This window comes from Patella vulgata, chromosome 4, assembly GCF_932274485.2.
Source record: "Patella vulgata chromosome 4, xgPatVulg1.2, whole genome shotgun sequence".
NCBI classification, from domain to species: domain Eukaryota; kingdom Metazoa; phylum Mollusca; class Gastropoda; family Patellidae; genus Patella; species Patella vulgata.
Window position 1 is genome coordinate 47,453,897 of NC_065882.2, and position 25,757 is coordinate 47,479,653.

Here is a 25,757-nt window from a genome sequence, read left to right on the forward strand (position 1 = left end):
TTACTCAAGTAGCTATATATAGAAGAAATGGTGTAAAGGAGATATATGATGAAGATGGTTATAAAAGTGGATAACCTTTAACAATAATACCTTTGACATTCTACATATCAAACACTATTCTAACTTTCTAACACCTTCCACACAGAACATATACCTGTACATTCAGTACATATGACATAATGTACATTACACAAATTTCAATTGAGGTGTAATTAAAAAAGAATATTTGTTCTTTTGACTTTGTACCATCATTTTCAGAAAGATATGTTTAGTTTGGTGCCTAGAGACATTGCTAATGTGGTCCTACATGAACATGAAGTCTTAATGTTAAGCGAACAGCTAACCTATACATGTACATCTAGTACAAATTATGAATTCTTCCTTCAGAAACAAAACTCGAACAATTGATAAAAATACAGATATTGAGCATGGGCTTCCACAAAGACCTGCATCAATTCAACATGCATTTAGACTAGGTTTATGACTTTCTAAAACAACAAATTACAAATATAAAAAAAAATTGTATATTACTTTATATTAATTGCACAAAATTTGATTAATATTCTACACCAGTTTATCTTATTCTATTCTAAATATAGCTGGCTCCTAATTATAACCCGGTGTGTGCAAAAACAGAAAATATCTCTGGTATTCATTATCAGATTAATCAGTGAAATTAATCAACACAGTACAAGACGAGTTTGTTAAGAAAAGTAATTGTTGTTAAGATCGGCCATCAATATGGTGGTTATAATCAATGAGTTAGGAATGACTGGTATGTGGTGAAGGCCTTTAGGTGGAGTAGATAGACTCACACCACCAGATGTTCACATACACTATACATGTACATGTAGGTGTATACATGTATATATATATCTGACTATACCGGTTTATAAACCACGCTACAGCTTAAAACTATACACTTGTAGTAGTAAAACAATAGTATAGTAATAATCGGATTCAAGGAGATATAACAAACATAACAGATCTTGTCAGAACAATTTGCTGAAAATAGGCCCAAGGCTAAAAACACCTTTACTCTGTATATCACAGTACTAAGCACAAGCAGACATTGAGTGACTACATGTATTTATCAAAGTCGATCGTTTGTTTCTACTATTTATGCTCATCATCATTAAAGTGTGTATAATAATATTCTACATTTATAATTACATATTCTCTGTTTCTACATGTACATGTAGTTGGGGTAAAGGTTCTATAGATCTACTGAATTATAATATTATTTACATGTAAATGTACACACTGATCATTCAATGCAAAATATGTTTATAAAATATATTCTATCTTCAAATTGTTGTTATAGTGTAGAATAAATGTGTCTTCGACACCAGAAATGCATCATGCATGTACATGTATACCAATATTTGTGACTGTTGTTTATCTGACTGTTCAGGGTTGGCAGCTACATGTACACTAGGGCTGTTCGGAGGATGGAATTTGGTGTACAGGGGTAGTTTGGACAAGGGAGTAACATGGGCTAGGTGATGTTCGGTTACCGCTTCCAGAGTTATACTCCTTTCAACCTGTGTAGCGCGGGCTCATCCGCTAGTAATTAATAAAATACAGTTTAATTTACTAATTGAAAATCACTGGACGGAACCTGGTGGCTCTAACAACATTTAACCTAAAGATAACTAAATTCCAATTGATGAATTATCCAATAAAATAGGTTTATTTACTATATTTTATTGATATCAAAGCATTTTACAAGCTTTTATAACTGAGAACATCAATAAAACAAAGTACAATTTAATGGAGCTTTTTATTTAGACCATCTGTCAATAATGGTACTGAATAAAAAAACGTGTTTTTTAGGCAATACAATTCATTACTAATATTAAACCCACCATTTCGGAAGGTCTTTATCTGGGACTACAAATAAAGGTATGTTGTATTAAACCATAGTTATAATTGTACATATTGTTCTCTCTTGTAGAATGCTTTTTCATCCTCTTTTTAATCTCTGAATACTGGTGCATTGTTATAGTACATGTACATGTGGGTGAATAGGTAGTATAAGAGGAGATGAGATATTGTAAGATTGAGGCGAGACTGATGTGTTAGAATAATTTAACAAGAGTGAACAGATACAACTAGTATTCTGTAATCACTATAGAAGGCACTACTGAAAATAACAAGTAGAATATTAGCACTATAACGACAGAAATACAGGCAAATAATCAATTTCATTAAAACAAGCCCATTTTTGGATGGCTTTTGTTGAATTATTGTTATTCCTATGCATACTAAATTCCAGAAACTCAATGAAGTACATGTACTCTGGAAAGATTAATCAATATAAGGTTGTTACACAATCAGTGTTTTATACAAATATTAAACTAGTCAACCCACGCACAACTTTACTGTACAAATAAGGTAACTTGTGTCCTTAAAAAATCTAACATACTTGCATATCTTTACAATGTTGAATAAAAAAATTGAACATGTCTACACCACATTATGCAATCGGACTATAATGAAATACAACCATAATAAACGCACATGACTACATGTAAGTCTCTTGAAATTTTTATTTTAATATTTCAAACTATCAGCTACATGTATCTCCAGTACATGTCAATTTCTGAGCACATGTTTCTGACTTTTTTGGTTGACAAATATTGCTAAGTAAAGTTTATTGGGTGCAAGGTCCTTTGTTATTTGCTAAAAATATACCTCCACAATACTAAGAGACAGATTTACGTCAGTTTAATATTCTTTAAACATCTTTTCTCCTCCTTACTTCGTGATTAAATAAGCTTACACTATGACAAGAGCTTGTACGAAAGCTAATCACATGTAAGTGGATCAATATACATTGTATGATTAGACTGATACTCGTGTCTGTGTCCCATATAAATCTGTCAACTGCACTTTTACTTATGACTGTTAATTATTTAACCAGTAATATAATGACTTAAAATGGCTCAATTTGATTAAGGCCTGTAATGTCACATCAGAGTGGTATTGAAGCCCCCTCCGGTATCAATCTACCACACATATTATCTGAATGTTTACATGTATAATATTGGTAAACAAATCTAGTTCTTGTTTTTATAACCCTTCTTATTAAGCAAACATATTATCAATGCATTTCATTTACCCTGGTTATTAAATCTTGTATTTTAAGCTTTCGTTAGATTTTACACTAACCTCACCCAACAGTTACATTGTACAGCAACAAGACAAGTACAACCCTACTACACGAACCAGAAAAAGTCCATAATGGTCCACCAATCGATGTGGAATAGTCAATGCTAAGCATACCAAGTTTTATACGAATTGTACTCAATCGGCAAGCTGATGACTTTTTTTAAAAAATGGTTGACCAAAGAAAAATACCAAGTGATGAAATCATTTCCTGGTTCAAAAAATATTGGCCCATGAAAACAAGACTTTAATTTGAAATGAGCAAGTTCAATATAACCTTGTATTTGAAAGATAATATTATTATTACCCCCCCCCCCCCCGATTTGTTTTTGCAAATGTCACCATGCACCACCCCTAACATTTTTAAATAAATTGATGTAATATCAGTATAATGTATAATAGTACATGTATTAATACCTAGAAGATTTTTATTTGTCAGACAGTTTTCAATCTATAAGATCCATAAATTGTTTAATGGACAAATGTTCTATAAATATATATGTGACTAACCATTGATTAATTAGACGTCTGCTAGCAGAAGCAGACGAGAGTTGATAATTGTTTGTTGTAGAATCCTACATTGTCTGCAAGAGGCTACACAAATCAGCTATAATTTAAAACCATTCTCAATAACATGGTCACGCTGGTACAGTATCAGTTCTGTTACCAGGAAACATTTACTATCTGCTGCCAGTCAAATGCTACATGTACATATTTTCCAGATATTCTAAACCAACAGTGAGGCTACAGTCGCGTTTACACTTGGCCACAATAAGTGTTCCATTCTCGGAACCATTCCAGGCCCCGATAAATTTCATGAAAATTACCCATTTACATTACTCTACAATAACCAATCCCGGAACTGTTCCATGTACGCTAAATGTCGAACTCTTCACAGAAAATTTAATTTCAGTCGTCCCTATGCAAATTACCCGGATGAAAACAATTATGGCGGGTTATTTAGTTACATTTGGCCCATAATTTTTATTTTATTTTTCATATTGAGAGTACGGAAGAAACCAAGAAGGAATCAACTCAACTGTCTCTAGGAACACTTAGGTTTAACCCATTTACACTATAAAAAATTAAATGTTCCATTCTCAGAACTGTTTATGGCACGCTTAAAATGTGTAATGTAAACAGGACTTAAGTCCCCTGCCATAATACCCAAATAAGAATTTCAAGTCTATCAGATAATAACTTTAGCCTTTACTGAGTCAACAGGCAATTGTGGATGACAGTGGAGCTGACAAAAATATACAACCACATTTCAATGTGGCTGTTTTGAAATTGATCAAGTTTAGATTATATAATAAGAAATCTTTAAACTCAAAGTGCAAAGGTTGAAACTGCACCCAACAAATGTGTCAGAGAAAACCAATAAATCACAAAGAATTAAAGAACTATTACAGTATAATTTGATGAAGTTAGCTTTAAAAGAAAAGCACACTTGCAATCATTAACATCAAAAGCAGATTTCCTTAAGTAAAAAACATTTTCGAACTCTGTGCATGTCTAAAATTTACATACTTGCATATAATGTTACATACATGTATAAGCGGAAAGAAATTTCTTAGATCAACAAATACCTTGAATAACCCCCCAAAAATTTTTTGTTTTGAATAAAAGCCCTAAACGCCACTTTACTATACCTCTTCAAAGTTCAAACTATACTAAGATGTAATGAAATTGCACCAGTGATTTATTGGAAGTGCTGGATAGACACAATGCAGCCGAAATGTGATTTTTAACATGATTGTAAAAACTGGACATTAACCAACATTTACAGAATATTAACAACCAGTCTTGTCATGCATCATTGCCTTACAGGCCTTGGATAACCTTGAGTGTACCCTGTCTGCTGGTAATGAATGCTGGTTGTGTGATGGCATAAATTAAACAAGGTTTACTATCATCCATTTATAAAAGTGAAAAGTGGTACATTTTTATTATGTCTCAGTCTGTTGGCTGATCAAATTGATTCTTGATTTGATCACAAATTTGAGGCCACATCATGTCTATGTCCTAAAGATGAATTAACCATCAACATCATATTGAATTCACACAAAATACAAGTACATACAATATGTATCTGATGGTCAAAATGAAATTATCTGCTTCTATTTCATCAATACAGCAGCAACCTTTTGAACAAGTCTTTAGTCATGAGTACTATGTTAGTTTAAAGGTACTAAACCTCTTTGATTTAGGTCTAAACAACTGTTAAATTGGGATTTTCTGACATGTTATTTTGATTACTTACAAAGTCATTTTGTTTAGTTTCGTTTTCAGGTTAAACTGTCCAAAGTAGAACACAAATAGAGCCAATCCCCAAATCAAAGAGGTCTAGAAAATTAGTTTACACTGAACTTTAATATCAGCCCTCAATGAAGTTTGTAGTTTAAAGGGACAATAACACTCTTGCTGGCTTGACAGCTCCAGAAAATAAAAAATAGCCTTATTCTAAGTACTAGATGTGTTAGTGTCCTACCTGTTGTGTAAATTATCCATTAAATCCTATTTTACTTGTCCAGAGGGTTCAAAAATATTTTTAAATCCAAGTCACATTTGAAAAGCTTTATGTCAGGCTTTTCAAATCATTTAGTTGAATTTTTCCATTTTTTTAAATTAGGTGTGTTAAGATGAAATTTGTATCATCAATTAATTGGAATATTGTAAAATAGTGCAATTTGTTGACCAGAATAAAGATTGGGACATATTATTCAGTTACAACAAGAGTGGTATTGAGCCATTAAAAGTGAGAATGTGATTGATATTGCAATCTACTTCAACTATGATTCAGTGATAGGTGACAGGAAAAGACATACATGTATAATGATAAGAGATATGGTAGTATACATGTATATCTACACCTGAGGTAGGAGATTAATATTACAGTAAATATCATAAATGATAATCCCTTAGGCCAAATCATACTAATAATATTATCATACATGTATGTATGATTTGTAACAGCAAGTACTAAAAGCCATCTCATTCATATCCTGGGTTACCAATTTGTTCCCTAAAAGTCAAATGTATCTAGCATTCCAACCTAGTCACAATACAGACATGGAGATATGAAAGATTACAAGACAGTAGATCAGTGGTTCCCAATCTCTTCGTTTACATTTTTGCACCTTTTTAAAAATTGAGGAAAGACAATTCGCAATGTGGCAAGAGGTGTATATGCTTTTCATGAAAAAGTGCTTCTCAATCCCCAGTGATTGGGAACCCAGGCAGTAGATACACTGTATTTTGATTATAATATACTTCACTAATTGCAAGTAGGAACTTTAAAATAATTTAGCTTAAAGTAGCTAAGTCTCTAACTCAATATCATCCAAAATCTTCAACATTGAAAACATGAATTATTTGTCAATTTAAAACAACATTGATGCTGTGATCTTACCGGAAAAAGACGGGCTTCTGATATCCAATATTTAAGACAAAATAAATATTTCACCATTGGTACACGAATCGTGTACCATAATGCGTTTCAGCCCCAGTTCTAGCAAGAGACTCGAGGAATGAGGCTAGACATATTGCACCAAACCAAACGGCGTATGTAGACTGGAATAACCAGACGCTAGGAATTTGCCCCTTTAACATTTGCTTATGTTGAAGGCTATTTCAAACACACAAAAAAAAATATAATTTATTTCATGTGAAAAACACCTAATCACTGATACACAAAGACGATTTGTGCTACATTTTACTTTCATACAGTCATACCTGTAGATGAAGATATATGATATTTGTAAAATTAGATGGCTATACCTGTACATATATAGTGTTAAAACCTATAAGTTCACAATTAAATGTACTTGAAATCTCTTCTCAGTACTTATATACTAAAACGTCAACATGTACATGTATATTGTATTGTACAACAGTAAATAAAAAGTTCTTTCAATATAATCGAAAACAACTTGTCAATTATCCATTTGCAACCTTTTTGATCACTCGACCCCCCCCCACCCCTGCAACTCTTGTGGTAGTGACAGTGGTACATTGTAACTATCACATCCACTTACATGCCCACCCTTAGTCTCATTACCAGTATACAGGTCACAATTCCATGGAATACAATTACTGCTTATTACTGAGCGACGTTTCGACTAGGCTTCTCTAGTCATTATCAAGCAATGATAAAATATGAAAATATAACAAGGCAATATATACATGTACACAACAATAGTTAATGCTGATCAACCAGAGATAGCCTAGTCGAAACGTTGCTCAATAATAAGCAGCAATTGTATTCCATAGAATTGTGACCTGTATACTCCAGTTCAATTACTAAATGCCATTGAAACAATTCATTACCAGTAGTCAGTTTCTGAAAGATCTGAATTAAGTATACTGCTAAAGTTTTGTGTAAGTATAGTCAGTACACATGGATTATTTCTACATGAATCCTTAATATTCAAACAATGTACATGTATTTCTGTATTACACTTCCCCTACACTACTTTATATCTTTCAATAGATATAATTGAATTCAGAGAGAGTAAGGTTTTATTTAGGGAGAAGGGGCTTTCTTTATATTGCAGAAGATTTGTTTAGTAGTCAATTGGCTCTCTAAATATATAGTTGAAAACAATTAGATATCTGTACTATAAGCCAGTTGTTTAGTTTAGGGGCATGATCTGCATGTACATGTATACGCTATCCAATTATGATTTTACCAATCTGATGAAATAACATGAATTGTAAATTATAAACTTCCCACATTTTGGCAAATACTTTATCTGACACAAGTCTATTAGGCGGTATGTACTAATGGAATCCATCAAAATATTTTAAAGGTCAATGTACAACTATTTGACACCCTAAAAATGTTGTTGTCAAAACATTTGGTCAAAGCTAAATTGAGATATTGGCATCATAAGATTGCAAATTTCTAGCTTTGTCAAACAGTTATTAGGAAGAATCTTTATAATGTGAACATAAGCAAGTGTGTACCATATGTTGCTTGTAAAGATTATGCTTCCTAAAATAGACCAAATTGATATTTGGAAAAAACACAACACAAAACAGCACTCAAGTCTATTGTCCAGAAATTAAAGAGATGTCACATGTTTCAGAAAATTTTAAAGTATTAGTTATAAGATTTTCTTCTCCATTTGCATAAGCTTACACATACTGGTAATAAAATTGCTCAAGTATCAACCCTGATTTAAAGTGGATCATATAAACTTTCATAGAAGGTGTAAGGTATACTATTTCTGACAGTTTTCATATTTTGTTAGTGCTGTTTGTATATTAATTCTGGTATGTAGTGAATGTAAATCAAGACACAAACCAGAGATCTCCCATCTGCCCACTTAATCAATATGTTGGGTGGGAAAATGACAAGTTAGCAGGAAAACTTTTCTTATAAACCTATTCATTGAAAGCAGAAACACAAAGCAATAATACTTCTATCTAATCGGTTTAATCCTATTACTGTATGACCATAAAACAGTCACAGTTGTTTAATAGTTTAACACCCTGGATGAAACCTATATATCTACCCTAGTAGTAATTGTAGTAGTAGATTTTTTTTTATTATCTTGGTTGTAGATGTAGTGTTTGCTATTTCTACCAAGCCATATAAATAGTCTACTGATAGGTCCACTGTGGTATACGGTACACCTAGCTATATAGTAAGTTAGTTGTTCATTATATTGTATGGTATTTAATGTACAATCTAGTCAACTTATCAACTAATACGGGAAAGTATGTTTTGCTTTTTTGATTTAATTTGGTTGTACTTCCATTTAAAAACTTAAATTGACTGCTGACCCACAATGCTATACCATTTCAAAGTGTGGCCCATTCAAGATAACATGTTCAAATTCTAAATTGCACAGCTTTTGAGATTAGCAGTTCACTGGATGTGGACACAATGTTAATTTTACGTGTAATTAGGCTATAGGATAAATGCTTGGTTTTCGTAAAATATTAAACAGAATAAAAGCTTATGAACAGCTGATACTTGATCTAAGACAAATTAAAAGAATACACCCAAAAAATTTATGCTAACTTCCCAAACATGACGACTCAGGCATTAAGAATAGACATATATTTTTTAATAAAATAATAATCATATTCAGGATTAATCACAACTAGGTTTATACCATATGCTGTTTGTAATGACCTCAATCTTTATGTTCCAATTAATCATCATAGCTTGGATAAATTCATTTATATTGATTTTCCCTGATATAAAATTGCTTACACTCAATATACCTTGTATCACATACACGTATATATTTTTAGTATCAAATGATAAGCATTTACATCATTCTATGTACAATTATATGTACTTGGTATAAAAATGGATATTATTTTTCATTCACAATTTTTTTCTATGTCACATTTAAGTACATAGTACTGTATTTACGCAATAAGTATAAATTGTATTTTGAATTTAATAAATACTAAATATGTTTGACTAATTTGCAAATTTAGACTACAAATTAAAATTCCTGTCTTCCTGGGCTTTACATGTATATAGTACGTTTTGTAGTATTCAAATCGTTTTTATCAATATTGTGATAATACAAAATTAAGTTAATTGAGAGAAATCCCTTAATATTGATCAATGTCTATTAACACCTACATGTACATTAGTTCTTATTTAAAACTCACCACATATTGAATTTCCTTCAGGCTACATATACATCCTTCTTTATATGGTCAATAAATCTAATGTAAAGTTGTAAATTTCATTATCATCACACTTAACATTAGAAAAGACTATATTGTTCATAAAATTACTAGGAATAATACTAAGTATATTATTTCAACTTAGTTACAGTAGTCTTAGTCTGCCAGCTATCTGTATTTAAGATTTATGCCAACTTGGCAAAATCGACATTCCAGAAATTCTGAAAGGTTATATTTGGATTAGAAAAAAAAGGTTGATCAAAAATAGTTATCTTAATAATGAAACACTGGCATTGAAATATATACATCATAGTGTAAACAATGTATCTGATGTGGTGACAATACATGTATTGTTTTATTGGTAAACACAAAAGGTTACTGGACAATGAGAGGAGTTACTGGACAATGAGAGGGGGTCTCCAATATTAAATCTATTCAGAACATAACTACATGTAGGAATGCTTTTTGATCACATTTACTATAATAGAAACATTCCCTCCTACCTATAATTGTCCTACATACTACTTTATGTATCTACCTGGGCATAATAACTTATACTTAGCTAAATATTTATCCTCCTATTTTGAGCATAGAATTTGACAGCAAATTCTATTCCAAACTACAATTGGACATCCATAGCAATTTCAGCTCTACCTGCAGTGTTGCATTGTATTTTAAACTTTAAACCAAAGACAATCTAGACAGGTGATGAATGACCACACCAGTTATCATTATTCCTACAATTTAAACTGATGTTAAACACAATAAAATCAATAAATTTATTTAAATACCGACTAACCAAGATATGATTAATAATACTTCAATTTTATTAAAACAGTCACAGATTTGATGGTCAAGGATTTGATCTTTAGTTAATGGCCAAGACATTGGACACTCTACATGTATAAGTGTATGAATGTCTAAAATGAAAAGATATGAATGACTTAAATACCAACAGATTTTCTACTTCTGGTCTATCTCAACATCATGCAAACCTACAAGTACATGTACATGTAAAGGTTGACCACTATGTGTCACTGACTGAAATCTGTTAGCTTTGACTTCAGCTTTTAGTCTTATTCTACCTTAAGGTTGTAGAATTTAGTGCTTTATTATCACTTCTACATGTGTAAATATAATCAAAGTAAGCTATGTATTCTCAATGGACCCTGAATGAAATTGATACACTGGTAGTACTGAGTTTAGATATCAGTATAACTACATGTATGTCTATTTCTTCCATTGTTCCATCGCTATAAATAAATCTAGAGAATAGATTTATGATCATGTTTATTCATACATGTATATTCTGTATTATGTTTTATCATCATACCATGATTATTAACAGGAGAGATCCTGTGTATTAATACTGTAGGTGATTAGAAATCTGAACATCAAATTATCAATCTTATGCTAGGTTTAAAAACTCTCCATTTTTGTCAATAGATTGTAATGATTTCTTAATAATTTGAAATGTGACAAATTACTCTCCAAGCACTGAAATGGATCCTTGAAACCGAAATATGCCCAGTAACTAACAAGTATTGGTTTCTGTAACAGTTAATCTTTGAAATTTCATTGTAAGCCTACCGCTATTGACCCACAAATTATTGTATAGGTAAAATAAATTTTAAAGACAAGAACATATATGGACAGGATCGGATATGAAATAATTAACTGAAATGTCTTAAGTTAATATCAAACCACAAAGAGAGTAAAGATAGGTTGCCAGGCAACGAAATATACACCCACAGCAGCTAAATCGTCCGGGCAGTCAACAAGAGTTGTCGCATATTTTTACTTTTTTTGGTAATGAAACATTTATAATACACTAAAATCTGATTAAGAGCAACAACTGAGAAAACCATTAGAATTTGTTTGGTTTTTATAAACTTCTACCCCATGCTAACGTTTTGTATACAAAACTTTTAATATCATGGATTTAGCTGTTCCAAGTCATAAAAATTCATTGAAAATCAATATACTTGTTCCTCTCAAGATCTTAAACTCTGTGTATCAATCTGAAGTCAATCGGATGATAACTTTAGCCTTTAGAGCGTCACAAGATTTTGCAAAGTGATCAAGGGCCATAACTCTGGCAGTAACTATCGGAAATCGTTGAAAATCAATAGGATTCTTCGTCTCATGATCCTAAACACTGTGTATAAATTTACATGTAAGGTCAATCGGATATTAACTTTGGCCTCTAGAGCATCCACAAGATTTTTCAAAGTGATCAAGGGCCATAACTCTGGCATTAATTATCGTAAATCGCTGAAAATCAATAGGCTTCTTCGTCTCATGACCTTAAACACTGTGTATTAATTTAAAGTCAATCGGATATTAACTTTGGCTTCTAGAGCGTCTAAATCAATAGGATTCTTCGTCTCATGACATTAAACACTGTGTAAAAATTTAAAGTCAATCGGATATTAACTTTGGCCTTTAGAGCGTCCACAAGATTTTTCAAAGTGATCAAGGGCCATAACTCTGGCATTAATTATCGTAAATCGCTGAAAATCAATAGGCTTCTTCGTCTCATAACCTTAAACACTGTGTATAAATTTAAAGTCAATCGGATATTAACTTTGGCCTCTAGAGCATCCACAAGATTTTTCAAAGTGATCAAGGGCCATAACTCTGGCAGTAATTATCGGAAATTGCTAAAAGTCAATAGGCTTCTTCGTCTTATGACCTTAAACACTGTGTATGAATTTAAAGTCAATCGGATATTAACTTTGGCCTCTAGAGCGTCCACAAGATTTTTTTAAGTGATCAAGGGCCATAACTCTGGCAGTAATTATCGGAAATTGCTAAAAATCAATAGGCTTCTTCGTCTCATGACCTTAAACACTGTGTATTAATTTAAAGTCAATCGGATATTAACTTTGGCCTCTAGAGCGTCCACAAGATTTTTTGAAGTGATCAAGGGCCATAACTCTGGTAGTAATTATCGGAAATCGCTGAAAATCAATAGGCTTCTTCGCCTCATGACCTTAAACACTGTGTATAAATTTAAGATCAATCGGATTTTAACTTTGGCCTCTAGAGCGTCCACAAGATTTTTTGAAGTGATCAAGGGCCATAACTCTGGCAGTAATTGTAGGAAATCGCTGAAAATCAATAGGCTTCTTCGTCTCATGATCTTAAAGACTGTGTATAAATTTACAGTCAATCAGATATTAACTATAGCCTCTAGAGCATCCACAAGCAATTGTGGACGCTGGACCGCCGGACGGACGGACGGGGGCGACAACAAAATACGACCACATTTAAATGTGGGCGTATAAAAAGGATTTAAGAGTCACCAGAATCTGTTAACCAGACACTAGAATGGTCATATATTATTATTTCAGTATTAGTTATTTGCTTGTGGAAGGAGTCTGGAGTACCAGGAGCAACCCACAAAGTTAGGTAGTCAATCCAACCCCTTATCACATACATGTACAAAGCTGTAACACTAACAGGCCTTATGATCTACAATGCACAGATTGGACTACATGTATACACCCGACACACACTCTTAAGAAGAAACTAGAAACCTTTTGGGTAAAGCACAATATTTGTTCAGATTTCAATTTGTTGATGTTTTACAGTTTGGAAACGACTTCCAGCATTTACAGTCCATTTCTTATACACAATAGTTGTAACAATGGCCTCTCCTGATGACCACCATATTTCAAGTCAATGTATATCTTCAATGTTCCAAAAGTCTCACTTCAATAAATTGTATTTTGAAACTCAAATTAATATATCTTCTGTGACTTTTTTGGAAAGAATATAAATACATGCTTATAGAACATTTCCTATAATACATTTTGGTAGTTGAATTATACAAATAGACATGTCAGTGTATTAAGGAAGTTATGGCTAAATTACAAAAACTATGTTTCTGTCAAATTTTCAGAATCACAGTGGACAAGTTTTGTTATGTGCATGAAAAACGCAGAAAGATATTCAGTTTACAAAATGGCTATTGTTTTTTATTACTCCCTTTTGATCAATGTTTGAAATATTGTAGCATTATGGCATTCATGAATCACATGTTCAAAAGTTGGGGCATTAAATAGCTCAAAAGTGCAAGATGGCTAATCTGTAGTGTCAGTAACCATGGGGTTGTATCTTAAGGTAAATTTACATTACAAAATTAATGTGATCTTCAGTTATAATATACTTTTCAATGCGCAATTTTAAAATCTAAAACATTTTTTATTGATTTGAATTTGAATAAAGTGATTAAAAAGCTTCACAAAAGTGTATTTTTAATCACCAAAATATTGAACTACATGTATTGACACTTAGAATTGCAAAGCACTGCAAGAAAATTTATTTTTTCACCCTGATGAGCTATGAGACACTTTTGTTCACAAATACTGTGTTTTAGCATTTACATGTATTACCCTTATGCAATGTCACAAATCTCTTACAAAATATCAAACAAATCATAAAGAAATATTCAAATGCTCAGAATTCTGATTCAGACTTCACTAAAAATGTCAACTCAATCAATACCAAATTATGTTGACACAAGCTTTTTTTAATAGGTTAGTAGAGAATAAAAACCTGTTAAGGCATGAGGTCTAAATGAATCGAACCATTCCAATATTTAACAAGTAAACACGCCTCTATCTTTTCTATGCTGCAACAAGATGTCATTCAAGACCTGAAGAGCTAATAAATTGATCTATTCTCCACTAGAATTCTCACAGTTATATGATAGACCACATTACGAATATAACACTGTTGTATTCAGTATTATAATAAATAATGTCCAATAAAAGTCACAAGAAACTGTTGTAATGAACAAAGGTAATTTCATGAAGGTACACGTACAAGAATGTCTCCTATATGTACAGTTTACATGTACATGTACGGTATGTGGAGACAGTCTCCAGAAGACCACTATACAACCCTCAGTCCCAGTTTTCTCAAAATACATGTATTATCCCATCCCACCCACGATCTAGCTAAGTATATATTCATACACTTCTACTCTAATTCATTATCATTCTGTATTACCATGGCTGTCCTTAATAACTTACATGTACATGTAGTAAGTTTTTTGATTCAAATAAAAAGTTTCAAAGTACAAAGTCTTGACATTTTTCAAATCTTGTTTTAGTGAGTTTAATAGCCACTAACACTAACTACATGTAGGTCATTTCATGACTAACATTTGGTATATTTTTACTTGGATAACAGAGAAAAATGATGCTAGACAGGCAAGACTACTTCAATTTGGGTACAAGTATGTACTAATGTGGAATTGGACCTACATGTATAACCGGCCTTATGATCTACAGGTACATGTATAGTGCATCCTATGTTTGATTTTTTTTTGTTTCATGGGTTTTTTGGGTTTTTTTTTTATATACCAGTATGCACATAACCTTGTAAGGTTTTTTATTCAGTATAGCTCTTAATAGTAACTAACAAATTAAACTAATAAAAAAAGTGTCTATGTCAAGCCAACCTACAGTACATGTTAAATCAAGGTTATTATAAAACCATAGGGCCGGATATATGTATAATATATATACATGTAAATATGTACAATAATTTCACTTTTAAATGAAATTTCCTTCCCTTTAAAACACATTTCTTTCAGAATGTAAAACGAACAAAAATACTTTCTCTTTTAACACAAATAATACATATGACAGAAAATATCTATAGTATAACAAAGTAGACATGTACAGTACATGTAGATATTGACTAATGCAGAACAACTTGTGCAGCCTAAGGTTAATAGACATATTATCAAAAGACAAATGCGATTGAAACATGAAGCCCATATTTTTATCTTTTTAATACAAATTTATGCATATTAAAACAGATGAATTTAATGGGGTACATGTTTTACTGTATGTTGTAAGTGTAGGCCTTCATGTACATTGTAATTTAGAGCACACAAAGCACATTTTATACTGAACAATAAATACTGATAGTAACTGCAAATTCTAAACCCCAGTATGGGGTACAGGTACATGTATCGTGAATCACCTTATTGTAGGATATCCATTATGACCATAAAACACTGTATTATTATCTACTACACTGCATTAATGTCATGTCATTTATATTCCTAATATTGCATTATCTAATAATAACGGTCAGTAAAAAGATATATATCAAATTATTGTTATGTATAATCCCTACAGCCAGCCATTAGTATTACATAATAGAAAGGGGAAGTTTATTTCAGGCTGTAAAACTAGACCAATTATATACTGATCACCAACATTCCTTTTGTTCTTTAAATCCTTTTGTTCTTTAAAAAGACATCTTAAGAATGTATTACCTAACTCGGACAATGAGTGTAAGATATACATGTACAGTGGGTTAATGAGGTCAAGTTTATCATCCCAAAGGTCACAAAATAAATGACATTCATATAAATAAGGGGATTAATAATTATGGAAGGATTTGTGGCTTCCTAAATCTATAAGCTAAATATGCCGTAATTAAGGTGTAATATTAAACCTACAATGAATGATAGGCCATATAAATTTAGAAAAGAGTGTGATAGTTTTATGCACTGTTATGGCAATGATATTGACAATTAATTTCTACATAGATATACAATTTCTCTAAATAAATTTAAACAAGTATTGGAAATGACTCAGAACTAAATATTATTCATTATTGGACATATGTTGCAGTTTGCGTCTAACATAAAACATCTAACTCAGTCACATGAATCCTATTACTGCTATACCTGTATGCCTAGGAATGAATACATATAGCATTTAAAAAGGCAATAAAAACATTCATGCAGGGAATTTGTCAACAGTTTACTTGGTAATCTTTCTCATAATACTAGTACCAATATTTTGTTTTTAATAACCTACAGTCACATTCCTTAATTTTGAAATACCTGTAATACCAAGACTCAATAAAAACCACATCACTGATTTGAATGAACATTCTGTCAATACATAATGCAGATGAAATATATTTTGTCATGATTGTAGGCTGGACATATACCACTAGAGGAAAATCACCAACAACAACCCATGGAATGGAAGTCATAACAACTTTATTTTCTATCACATGTGCCTCCACCTACAGCCAACACACATGTCATGGAACATTGCATGAGATAATGCGGGTTACAGTGCTCTCTTATAGGCTACTCATGCCTTCTTGAATTAATGCAATATAGTGCTCTCAAGGTGTTCAGGTGTCAATTATGGCATATTGTTGTATCTTCCACAGAACTGTAGGTGTTGTACTGACTGTACCTTTAACAGCCACTTTTTATAGCCCATGTCTGCACAAGAAAATTGTGATTTTCAAGATTCCCGTTCTGTCAATTCCAATTTTTTGTCTTTGAGGGAATTAATCTGTGGTGCGTTAAAGCGATTGTGAAAACATGATGCTCCCATATTATCGTAGTGATCTAATGTTACATTTAGAATTGCAAGATTAAATGATTGTCTCAGACAAGATTTACAAACACATAATGGTGCATTTTCATTGCATCTCAGTAGCCTATTCATTTTTCTTTGCAGTCTGTTCTATTCTTCAAGGGAGTCACGGTGGTTAAGTGGGTAAGGCGCTGGCTCGCTAGCCTGGAGGTCGGGTGTTCTATCCCTGCATTGGCCGAGAAAGTTCATCCAGATTTTCCGGTGTGGTTCCCCCTTGTCAGTGATGCAGGACGGAGGGCCTGACAAGGACAGCTGTCTAGTCATTCAGATGATATGAAAAACCGAGGTTCCATGTACACATTGGCGTGCACGTAAAAGATCCCTTGACAGTTGGAATTTGATATAAGAGTAGGCCGTAGTGCCGCTGTCTGGGCAAAATTTTGCTCATAGCCCACGGTATGGCGAATGCCCGTCTTCATTAGCCCAGTTCGGAGCAAAACAGTAGGACGTTAAACCCCATTTCATTTCTATTCTTCAACTACCGGTATCTACTATGTGCTAAAATACAAATCATTATTGAAAGAATAACCTACATTACATGTATATATCATAATTACCATGGCTTATGTCTGAATATTTAATTAAATTTCTGTAAGTACCTTTATAACCTAGGGTTACATATTTACATGTACAAGGCATTGCCCTAGCTGCAAATAAAATATGAACTGTGGCTAAGCCTAAAGTAAAGTAAAAGCAAATTTAATATAATACATGTAACTGGAAACTGTTTATCTTTAAATCACTCATTTAACTTTTTCTTGATTTTACTGCAGAGAAATATTGTATAAACATGAAATATAATTTTGATTATAGTTCTATATAATAACTACCGGTGTGACTCTACTTCGCCTTGGCTGCCCTCGCTCCGACAACCGTCAGCACAAAGTAAAGTAGAAAATTATAAGCAAAATAACATACCTTGAATGAAAGCTGGATCGGCTCAGAATCATCCAGAAAACGAATGCTACACGAATATTCCGTCTGGAGGTCACTTTTACTGCTCTTTTTCCGGAACATTTTCTCCGGTTTATTTGCTAATCACACGAAAAATGGCCTATTATTATGAAAAAGCAACGCTACGGAAGCATCCAAACTGTCGATTCGTTTGTACTGGCTTTCTCCGTTAGATGGCGCTCTGTGGTCACGTGAACAAAGGTCAAAGCAGGTGCGCTGAGTAACTGCACGCTCGTTGAGCATGCAGTACAACGTCATTGCTGTACGAAGTCAAATGTTTTAACAGTAAAAGAAAAACGCCCGAGTTTAATTAGATTTCAAACTAAATTGTATTTTTATTTTGCTCATATCTGTTGGAAAGTTGACGTAAGCGTAGCGTAGGCCTATAGCATTATTACTATTATATTTTGTCTTCTCCCATTCCAGTTTTTTTTATTATATCTTTACGTCAAGGTGACAGCTACTATCACTACTATCAGTAGCCTTGATACCAGAACTGCAGAAGGCTGGCTTGCAGTGGCAAGGTTAGGGGCGGATTAGTGTTTCCCGTTTTTCATCTCTTCCAATGATTTATATTTTGATGGGCGTGTGTGGGAGTGGCAAGTAAGATGGTTTCTATTTTAAAAACAGATTTGCTGGGGAATTCTAAAATTGCATGGGCATGTGTGGCCTGTAGTCAACTGTCCGCACCAGTAGGCTACCATACAAATGAAATTTTCTTTCTTCTAAGACAACTGCAAATTTGAAAAACAATTACGTAATTGTTAAAAGTTACTAACATGAAAGTAAGCAAAAGGTAAAGAAAATATTTTAACTATAACTGAACCTAATTTCTTTCTGGTTGTAGAAAAAAAGTAGGGGCCCACACCGAACTCTAACCCGTATTCACTGCGCACTCAATAATGCAGCTAGGGGTAATGACTAAATGAGAGTGGTGGTGGTCAGGTTAAAGTCTACCCGACCGTCATTCGATCCGTCGAAAATCCTGGGTTGGATTATCGTGGTTAACTCTATTCACCCAAGATTTATGTCCCCTTAATACAACGTGATTTATTTGACCGAACTGATTTCTGTAAGGTTTGGGTTTGATTAAAATATATGTTGAAGTGGAATTTGAACGTTTTTGTATTATAATGAAAATAAAAAGTACCTGAGAGCAGAATTTTGTAGGAATGCCGACTATCAAATGTGGAATATCTGCGGTTCAACAAACCGTAGTACATACTCAAGTAATCCAGAGGCGTGTTTTCCAATAACTGACACAGAATTTACGTTTACATATATAATTGTGGTCGGGACACTTTGCTCCTATCTCTAGTTGAGTTGTCTCGAGATGCCTAGCCTACTTCTTTTTTCGTGTTTTTTCAACGAATGATCTCTATTTCCTCTTACAGAACTACGATTGGAACCAGTCTTGCTGAGCAGGTAATAAAGGGATCAAAGAAACACTGAAATGATAGTTTAAAAAGCCTGGGTGGTATAGTTCGTTTGTTTTTTGTGCGTGATGGTGTGTGTGTGTGTGTGGGGGGGGGGGGGGGGCTGGTGGATAAGAGGCTGGTCCACTAATCCGGAGGTCCCGGAAACGATCCTGGTTGCCGCGAAAGTGCCACAAGATTTTCCAGCTGGGTATCCCCTTGTCAGCGGCACTGGATGGAAGATCTGACAAGGAACAGGGTCTAGTCGAGGTGCCATTTACACATTGGCAATAGGGATTCGTTAAAGAGTAAGCGGAAACGCCGCTGTCCGGGCACATTTTCCGTCCTAGCATGACTGGTGCAGAAATGTAGGACGTTAAACCCTATTTCATTTAATTGTATAATTTTTCATGGGAATCCTATAACGAAAACAGGAAACAGTTACAGGAATATTTTTGTGGTCTTCAGATCACAAGGTCTGTTATAGATTCAAGTGGTCGTGTGTTTTTTATTCCGCGCTTCAAGTAGGTGACAATGTGTCAGATCGCCTGCCTAAACTCGTGGGCGATCTCCGGTATCCGCCTGGGCCTAATGATACCGGTGCACAAGCCAATAATTGAAATGAAGGTACATGATGTATGTCATGTGAATTATTGATCTAGTTTGTATTGAGAGTGGACGTTAAAACTAACTCGCCACCCTTACTTATATAGTTTTCCCCACTTCTTTTCCCACATTCTATAAATTACCTAAAACTAAATAACTATGTTAGACCCAAAATGACATGGTTAGTGTAGAGAGAACGTTAATTGACATGGTTAGTGTAAAGAGAACATAAAACAAAGTGCCGGAATTAGATGAAGGGAGCCTATAGGCTATTCAGCTAGGAGGCTCCTCCCAATCCCCCACCCTCATGACTAGAGGGTTTTAAACACAATTGTGCAAAGCCGATCGAAGATGATGGCGAATGTTAAGACTGCAAGTGCAATGTGTGTAAGAACGCCTTATGACAGTTGAGTGTCAAATGTATTATACATCTTCAGGCCCTATCAGTCTGCCAAACCTAAATAGATAAATCCGACACGTGTTAAACACCATTTCTTTTTCTATTTAGTTAAATAGTGTGTTTCGAGATGCTGACAGCTTTCATACTGATGAAAATAAAAAGAAGATGGCCAGTGGTATGCCATTAACTGATGAGGTAGGTAAGATATATTTAATGAATAAAATGTTAATTCCGTGTTAAAGACTCTTATGCTGGGTTCCCACTATCACGATTCGCGCTGTGGTTTTAATCGTGGAGTAATCGTGGTGATCCTTTCAGCAAAAAACAAAACGTCAGTACGATTTTAAAATCAGAGAGGCACTTTAATCAAATCACATAAGTGATTAATTCATCACAATTCCAAGACATTACGAGAAGGTTTAGAGTCTATACACAGTTTATACACCAGTTTCTGGTGTGTCCACCGCAGTGTCAATAACAGCAGATCAGCGTTTCTACAAGGAGTGGATTGATGAACGCCATTGGCACCTGGAACCACACTCTCAGAAAAGCCTGGCACAATCCATCGGCTGTGTTTGGTCGCCGTACGACGTTATTAAGTCTCTTCTGAATTTCATTCCAAAGATTGTCAGTCGGACTAAGGGCTGGCCAGTGCATAACGTTGACACCGTTCTGCTGTAGTTCTGCTGTAGAAAGTCCCGAGTAACTCTGGCGGCGTGGACACGGGCGTTGTCATGCTGGAAAAAGTTGTTTCGATGGTATGACGTGGGGTCTGAGAGCTTGATCGATGTAGCGCCTCCTCTCCCCGGATCAAGATTTTGGAACACCACAGGACCCACTCTCTGGTTCAGGCCGATTCCATCCCAAACCATTATACTTGGACCTACGCACGAGTCTCGTTCCATGACACAGTGGTCAGAAAAACGCTGGCCACGTCGACGTCATATTCTGGTCCTGCCATCTGCAATACCGACTCACATCTGTAAACAGAACAGTTCTTCTTTGCTTGTGTCGCCAGTTCTGGTGTTGTTGGGAAAACTGTAGACGTTCACGTCGATGGCGAGGTGTGACGATCGGTCCACGGTCTCTGGTGAGACGTCGGTACACTGTATCGGTACTGATGGGTCTTCCGTGTGTTCCCACTGTCTGACGTGCTGTCTCAGATGCCTGTGTGAAGGGATTCTGCACGTGCTGTCGCACAATATGGCGGTCTTGTCGCCTTGTGGTAACCCCTGGTCTACTAGTTCGGGTGCGATCATCCGTGGTGTTGGTGGCCCGAAATCGTTGCTGAAGCCTGAAGTTAGTCCGAACATTGACCTGGGAGTGATTGGCAGTGTGGCCAGCATCGAGTCTTCCAAGCGCCTGGTTCCCCTGAGCTGTCGTGAGTCGTGGCATGCTGCTGACGTTGTAGTGTGAATGATTCAACCAGGTATGGGGGTGCATTTTATAGGACTGGTCCAGGTGAACAGCACGTGCAGCATGAGTTACATGAAAACCATGGAGAACACATTACCATCTCAGAAGTCTGGCTGCGTTTTTGAGAACATTTCCTGGGTTCATTTCTGTGTTTGGGGAGGAGCCTTATTGCTCAGGTAAAGTTGGAGATGTGGTCACAAATATACAATAAAAACATTTGACAAGTTTTATGCAATGCGTCTATTCAGAGTAACATACCAACCTGACGTTTCTTTTGCTACTTAGTATTGAGGTCAGTGGTAGCAATATTGCTGATCGTATCCAAACGTACCTGTACGTGCAAGATCGTGGACTCGATAGGGACAGTGGGAACCTAGCATAAGAAACAATTGTCCTTGTATCGTGCTACGCAATTTTACCGAAAGGAAAGCAATCGGGTAGTTGAGTGCATACTTGTATTTTTCCGGATAATGTGGTAGTTGAGTATTGCATCAGGAACGTGACCAGAGGGGCGCCCGGGGGTAGGCCCCGAGCCCCACCTGCTTGCGCAAAGAAACATGCGAAACATTGCTGCCGTTTTGGCTACACTCCACTCTAATCCTATAGATGTATGCACCGAACTTGAGCAGAAATCTTGTCTCAGAGCTTCTGATTTTATCATATTCGGGTAATCCCCCATGCAGACCTCACACCAAACTTGACGTTGGCCCTATCTTGGTAACTACTCTGCTCAAGGCCACACACGCCTCTAAATGCAGTTTATATTCAAACGTTATTTCCTAACTGATGAATTCACTGAGTAACACCTTCAGACGATTATAGGAAATATGTCATTTCTTTTTAAATTGTGTCGCACAAACTTGAAAGTCCTAGACTTCCCCTTAAAGCCCATGTATTGTGACCGAGACATTGCCTGTTAAATACATTTCCGTTTAATTTGTGCGGTAGTTTGTTCAAACCGTAGAAATGTAATTAATTTTACCAGATGAATTATAGGAATATTTTTATTCTGGGCAGAATAAGAATGTGGTAACGAGATTCCGACAGAGGCAGGGAGAAATGAATAAATGATATATACAGTCAATGTCACACAACTATGAACTACAAAACCACATCAATATTTCTGCAAAGATGATCGTATCTTAAAAAATGTTACCTTTAAATTTTGTTATCGGGTGATTGTGTTTTAGGATAGATTGCCGTGGCTACTGGCTATACACGATTTTCTTAAGGGGTAAGTAAAATTCAACGTATATATTTTCTACCTGGAAAAAATTCTAAAAGGATACTGTAATATGAATAACTAACAATAATACCTTTCTTTTGAAATAAATATGAATGTCCAGAAATTTTACAGATATAACAATTATACACCCCCTCTGCGAATTTTGTTGAGTTGTGCAAGTCGTTAGCAGGTAGCATGGAATATAACGAAAACGTGCAAGTGTTAATAATTTGTTACAACCCGGCGTAATTAATTCAAATAGTGTGATACTTTAATAAATTACCAAATTTGGTTTTGTTTCAGATTTCAAACTAAAGGACAGACAGTAGTAATAACTTGTTCAGCATTAAAGAAAGTGTATCGACAAATATTACGCTATGGAAAACGATATAGCAATATTCAGGAAATTTGTGAAACGGAAAATCTACCCATTCCCTTTAAGTTAGTGTATCTAAAAGGCGAGGAGGCTGTATTGAGAGATCGAATGCAGAAGAGAACGGGCCATTTCATGTCATCTGGTATGTTATCATCACAGCTAGTAACTATGGAAGAACCAGACGACATTGAAGAATGTCTGATTATAGACATACGGGAAAGTGTAAACACGATAGTGAAAAACATTCTACAGACGTCATAGTTTGTAACAGACCTATTGATATGCATGTTACTGGAGACCCTAATCATTCCGAATATAACAACCAATTATTTTATTGTCATTAATTATCACAGGCCTACGCCTACATTTAATACTGATAAAATCAAAATGAAATGTGGTTTAACGTCCTTATGTTGTGCTCCGACTGGCTAATGAAGACGGGCATAGGCCTGCCTACGCCATACAGTGTGCTATTAGGGAAATTTTGCTCGGACAGCGGCGGTAAGGCCTACGCTTGAATGTATCGAATTCCAACTGTCAAGGGATCTTTTACGTGCACGCCAATGTGTACACGGGACCTCGGTTTTACGTCCCATCCGAAAGACTACTCAGCTGTTCTTGCCAGCTCCTCCGTCCTGGACCACTGACAAAGGGAATTTAATACTGAAGTATATTGTCGTCACAAAATGTGACTTGGCTGTTCGTCGGTCGTCCCCACAATTCCTTGTAAGGGCATCCGAGACTACAATGTCATGACATGTTTCTCAATTGTTACAGAGTGATAATACGTTAGAAAGGCATGTAAATACATTAGTATATGCTTACCTTGTATGTGATTTATATACACGAGACCTCGGAATAGATTTGAAGGGGCTTCCTTAATTATCTGTGGAGTTATCGCCCTTAACAGTTTGTTAAAATACGTCAAAAATACCCTGTGAACGCATTGGTTGGGCTTGGTATTTTACTAGACATTCATGATAACTTGGACGAGTTTGCACGTACATTCGTTGATAGTAGCAGAGTAATTTACCCTGACACAGTAAAAATAGCCGATGAGCGCAAATAGGCCCACAACCTACAATTTAAATGAAACTTTCTAGCCAAGGCTACGGCTTCACGCATTAGGTGTCAATTACTTACGGAATTACAGTTCTTTACTTTGATCAATATTCACTCCCGTGATATTACTGTTTTCAAGTCGGACGGGATTGTTGGCGGGTTGGTCAACGGGCATGATGTTGAACCGTATTAAAATAACGAGTATTCGTAAATAACAAAGTTATCACCCCGTAGGTTTCGAGTTCATATTTTGACTATTAAAGTTTGTGAGATACGGGACACGTTGGGATGGCCCAGAGTGTCGCGCTTCGATCTCTAGATGGTCGGTCACCTCTGGCTTGCGGTCATGGTTTCGATCCTTGGTGTGAGCGTATGTGTCTCAGTCTGTTTCACAGGAGTATATACACAGAGTATAGCTCTGTAAAAGATAACTGCTTAAAAGATAATTGGCTTAATGGCGCGTGCATTGTTTTACATAAGACGCTACTAGTCAGGCCCGTAGCCAGCGGGGGGCAAGGGGGGGGGGGCAATGACCTCTTGAAAAAATGTTTTGCCCCCCCCCCCCGAAAAATTAATTTGCCGACCATACCTCTAAAATACATACTATAGACTTTACCGGGTGCGCCCCCTCTAAAAACTTCACTGCCCCTCCGAAGCCAGCAAGCTTCGGGCCTGCTACTAGTCTGGGCAGAATGGTGCCTTTTACTCATTTTACATACCCATTTTTTACCTACATATACTTGAAACACCGTTATTTATTTTTCGAATGCTTAAAAAAAATGTTCTAGAATTTAATTTTCAGAAGGAAAAAAGTTAATATTTGGGGCTCATTAAGTCACATCGATGTCATCCCTATCAGTGACTGTAGCCGACTAGCGTATATACACTGCTAATCAGTTTGTATGTGTCTTGGAGATAGGGGCGCCATCCCACCCTCGTGGGTTTACTCCGGGTACCCCGGTTTCATCCCAAAGGAAAGAAAGACCCCTGCACGTGCGCTAAGCATAATTCAGCTGAATTTATTGGCATTGAGCCCCGAGTCAAA

At 35.2% G+C, this 25,757-nt stretch overlaps 2 protein-coding genes across 37 annotated transcripts in view; one reads left to right on the forward strand and one right to left on the reverse strand.

The window, feature by feature from the left end:
• Positions 1-18,401, reverse strand: part of LOC126818912 (FERM domain-containing protein 5) — a 49,080-nt gene extending 30,679 nt beyond the window's left edge. For 26 of the 35 annotated variants that reach the window (XM_050546583.2, XM_050546578.2, XM_050546580.2 and 23 more), the window contains exon 1: positions 18,177-18,401. In XM_050546583.2, the coding sequence (XP_050402540.1) occupies positions 18,177-18,275 (99 nt within the window). In that variant the 5' untranslated portion in view covers positions 18,276-18,401. The remainder of the gene's footprint in view (positions 1-18,176) is intronic. The other 9 variants (XM_050546590.2, XM_050546589.2, XM_050546588.2 and 6 more) reach the window with 1 other exon arrangement.
• Positions 18,402-18,476: 75 nt separating this feature from the next.
• On the forward strand, positions 18,477-24,474 carry LOC126818917 (probable gluconokinase). Of its 2 annotated transcripts, none has more exons than XM_056100626.1 (5): positions 18,477-18,815; positions 19,607-19,637; positions 20,742-20,828; positions 23,240-23,283; positions 23,578-24,474. In XM_056100626.1, exons 1-5 carry the CDS (start codon positions 18,778-18,780, stop codon positions 23,909-23,911), a joined length of 534 nt encoding a protein of 177 aa, XP_055956601.1. In that variant the 5' UTR covers positions 18,477-18,777; the 3' UTR covers positions 23,912-24,474. The 2 variants fall into 2 exon arrangements, with proteins under 2 accessions (XP_055956601.1, XP_050402564.1); XM_050546607.1 differs by lacking the exon at positions 18,477-18,815 and adding an exon at positions 18,834-19,008.
• The last annotated feature ends 1,283 nt before the right edge of the window (positions 24,475-25,757 follow it).

What these genes read in the sequence shown, in the direction of transcription:
- LOC126818917 (XM_056100626.1), top strand. Translation starts at nt 18,778, where the DNA reads ATGATTTATATTTTGATGGGCGTGTGTGGGAGTGGCAA. An exon ending in GGCGTGTGTGGGAGTGGCAA is followed by an intron (nt 18,816 to 19,606) that starts GTAAGATGGTTT and finishes TTCCTCTTACAG; the next exon opens with AACTACGATTGGAACCAGTC. An exon ending in ATACACGATTTTCTTAAGGG is followed by an intron (nt 23,284 to 23,577) that starts GTAAGTAAAATT and finishes GTTTTGTTTCAG; the next exon opens with ATTTCAAACTAAAGGACAGA.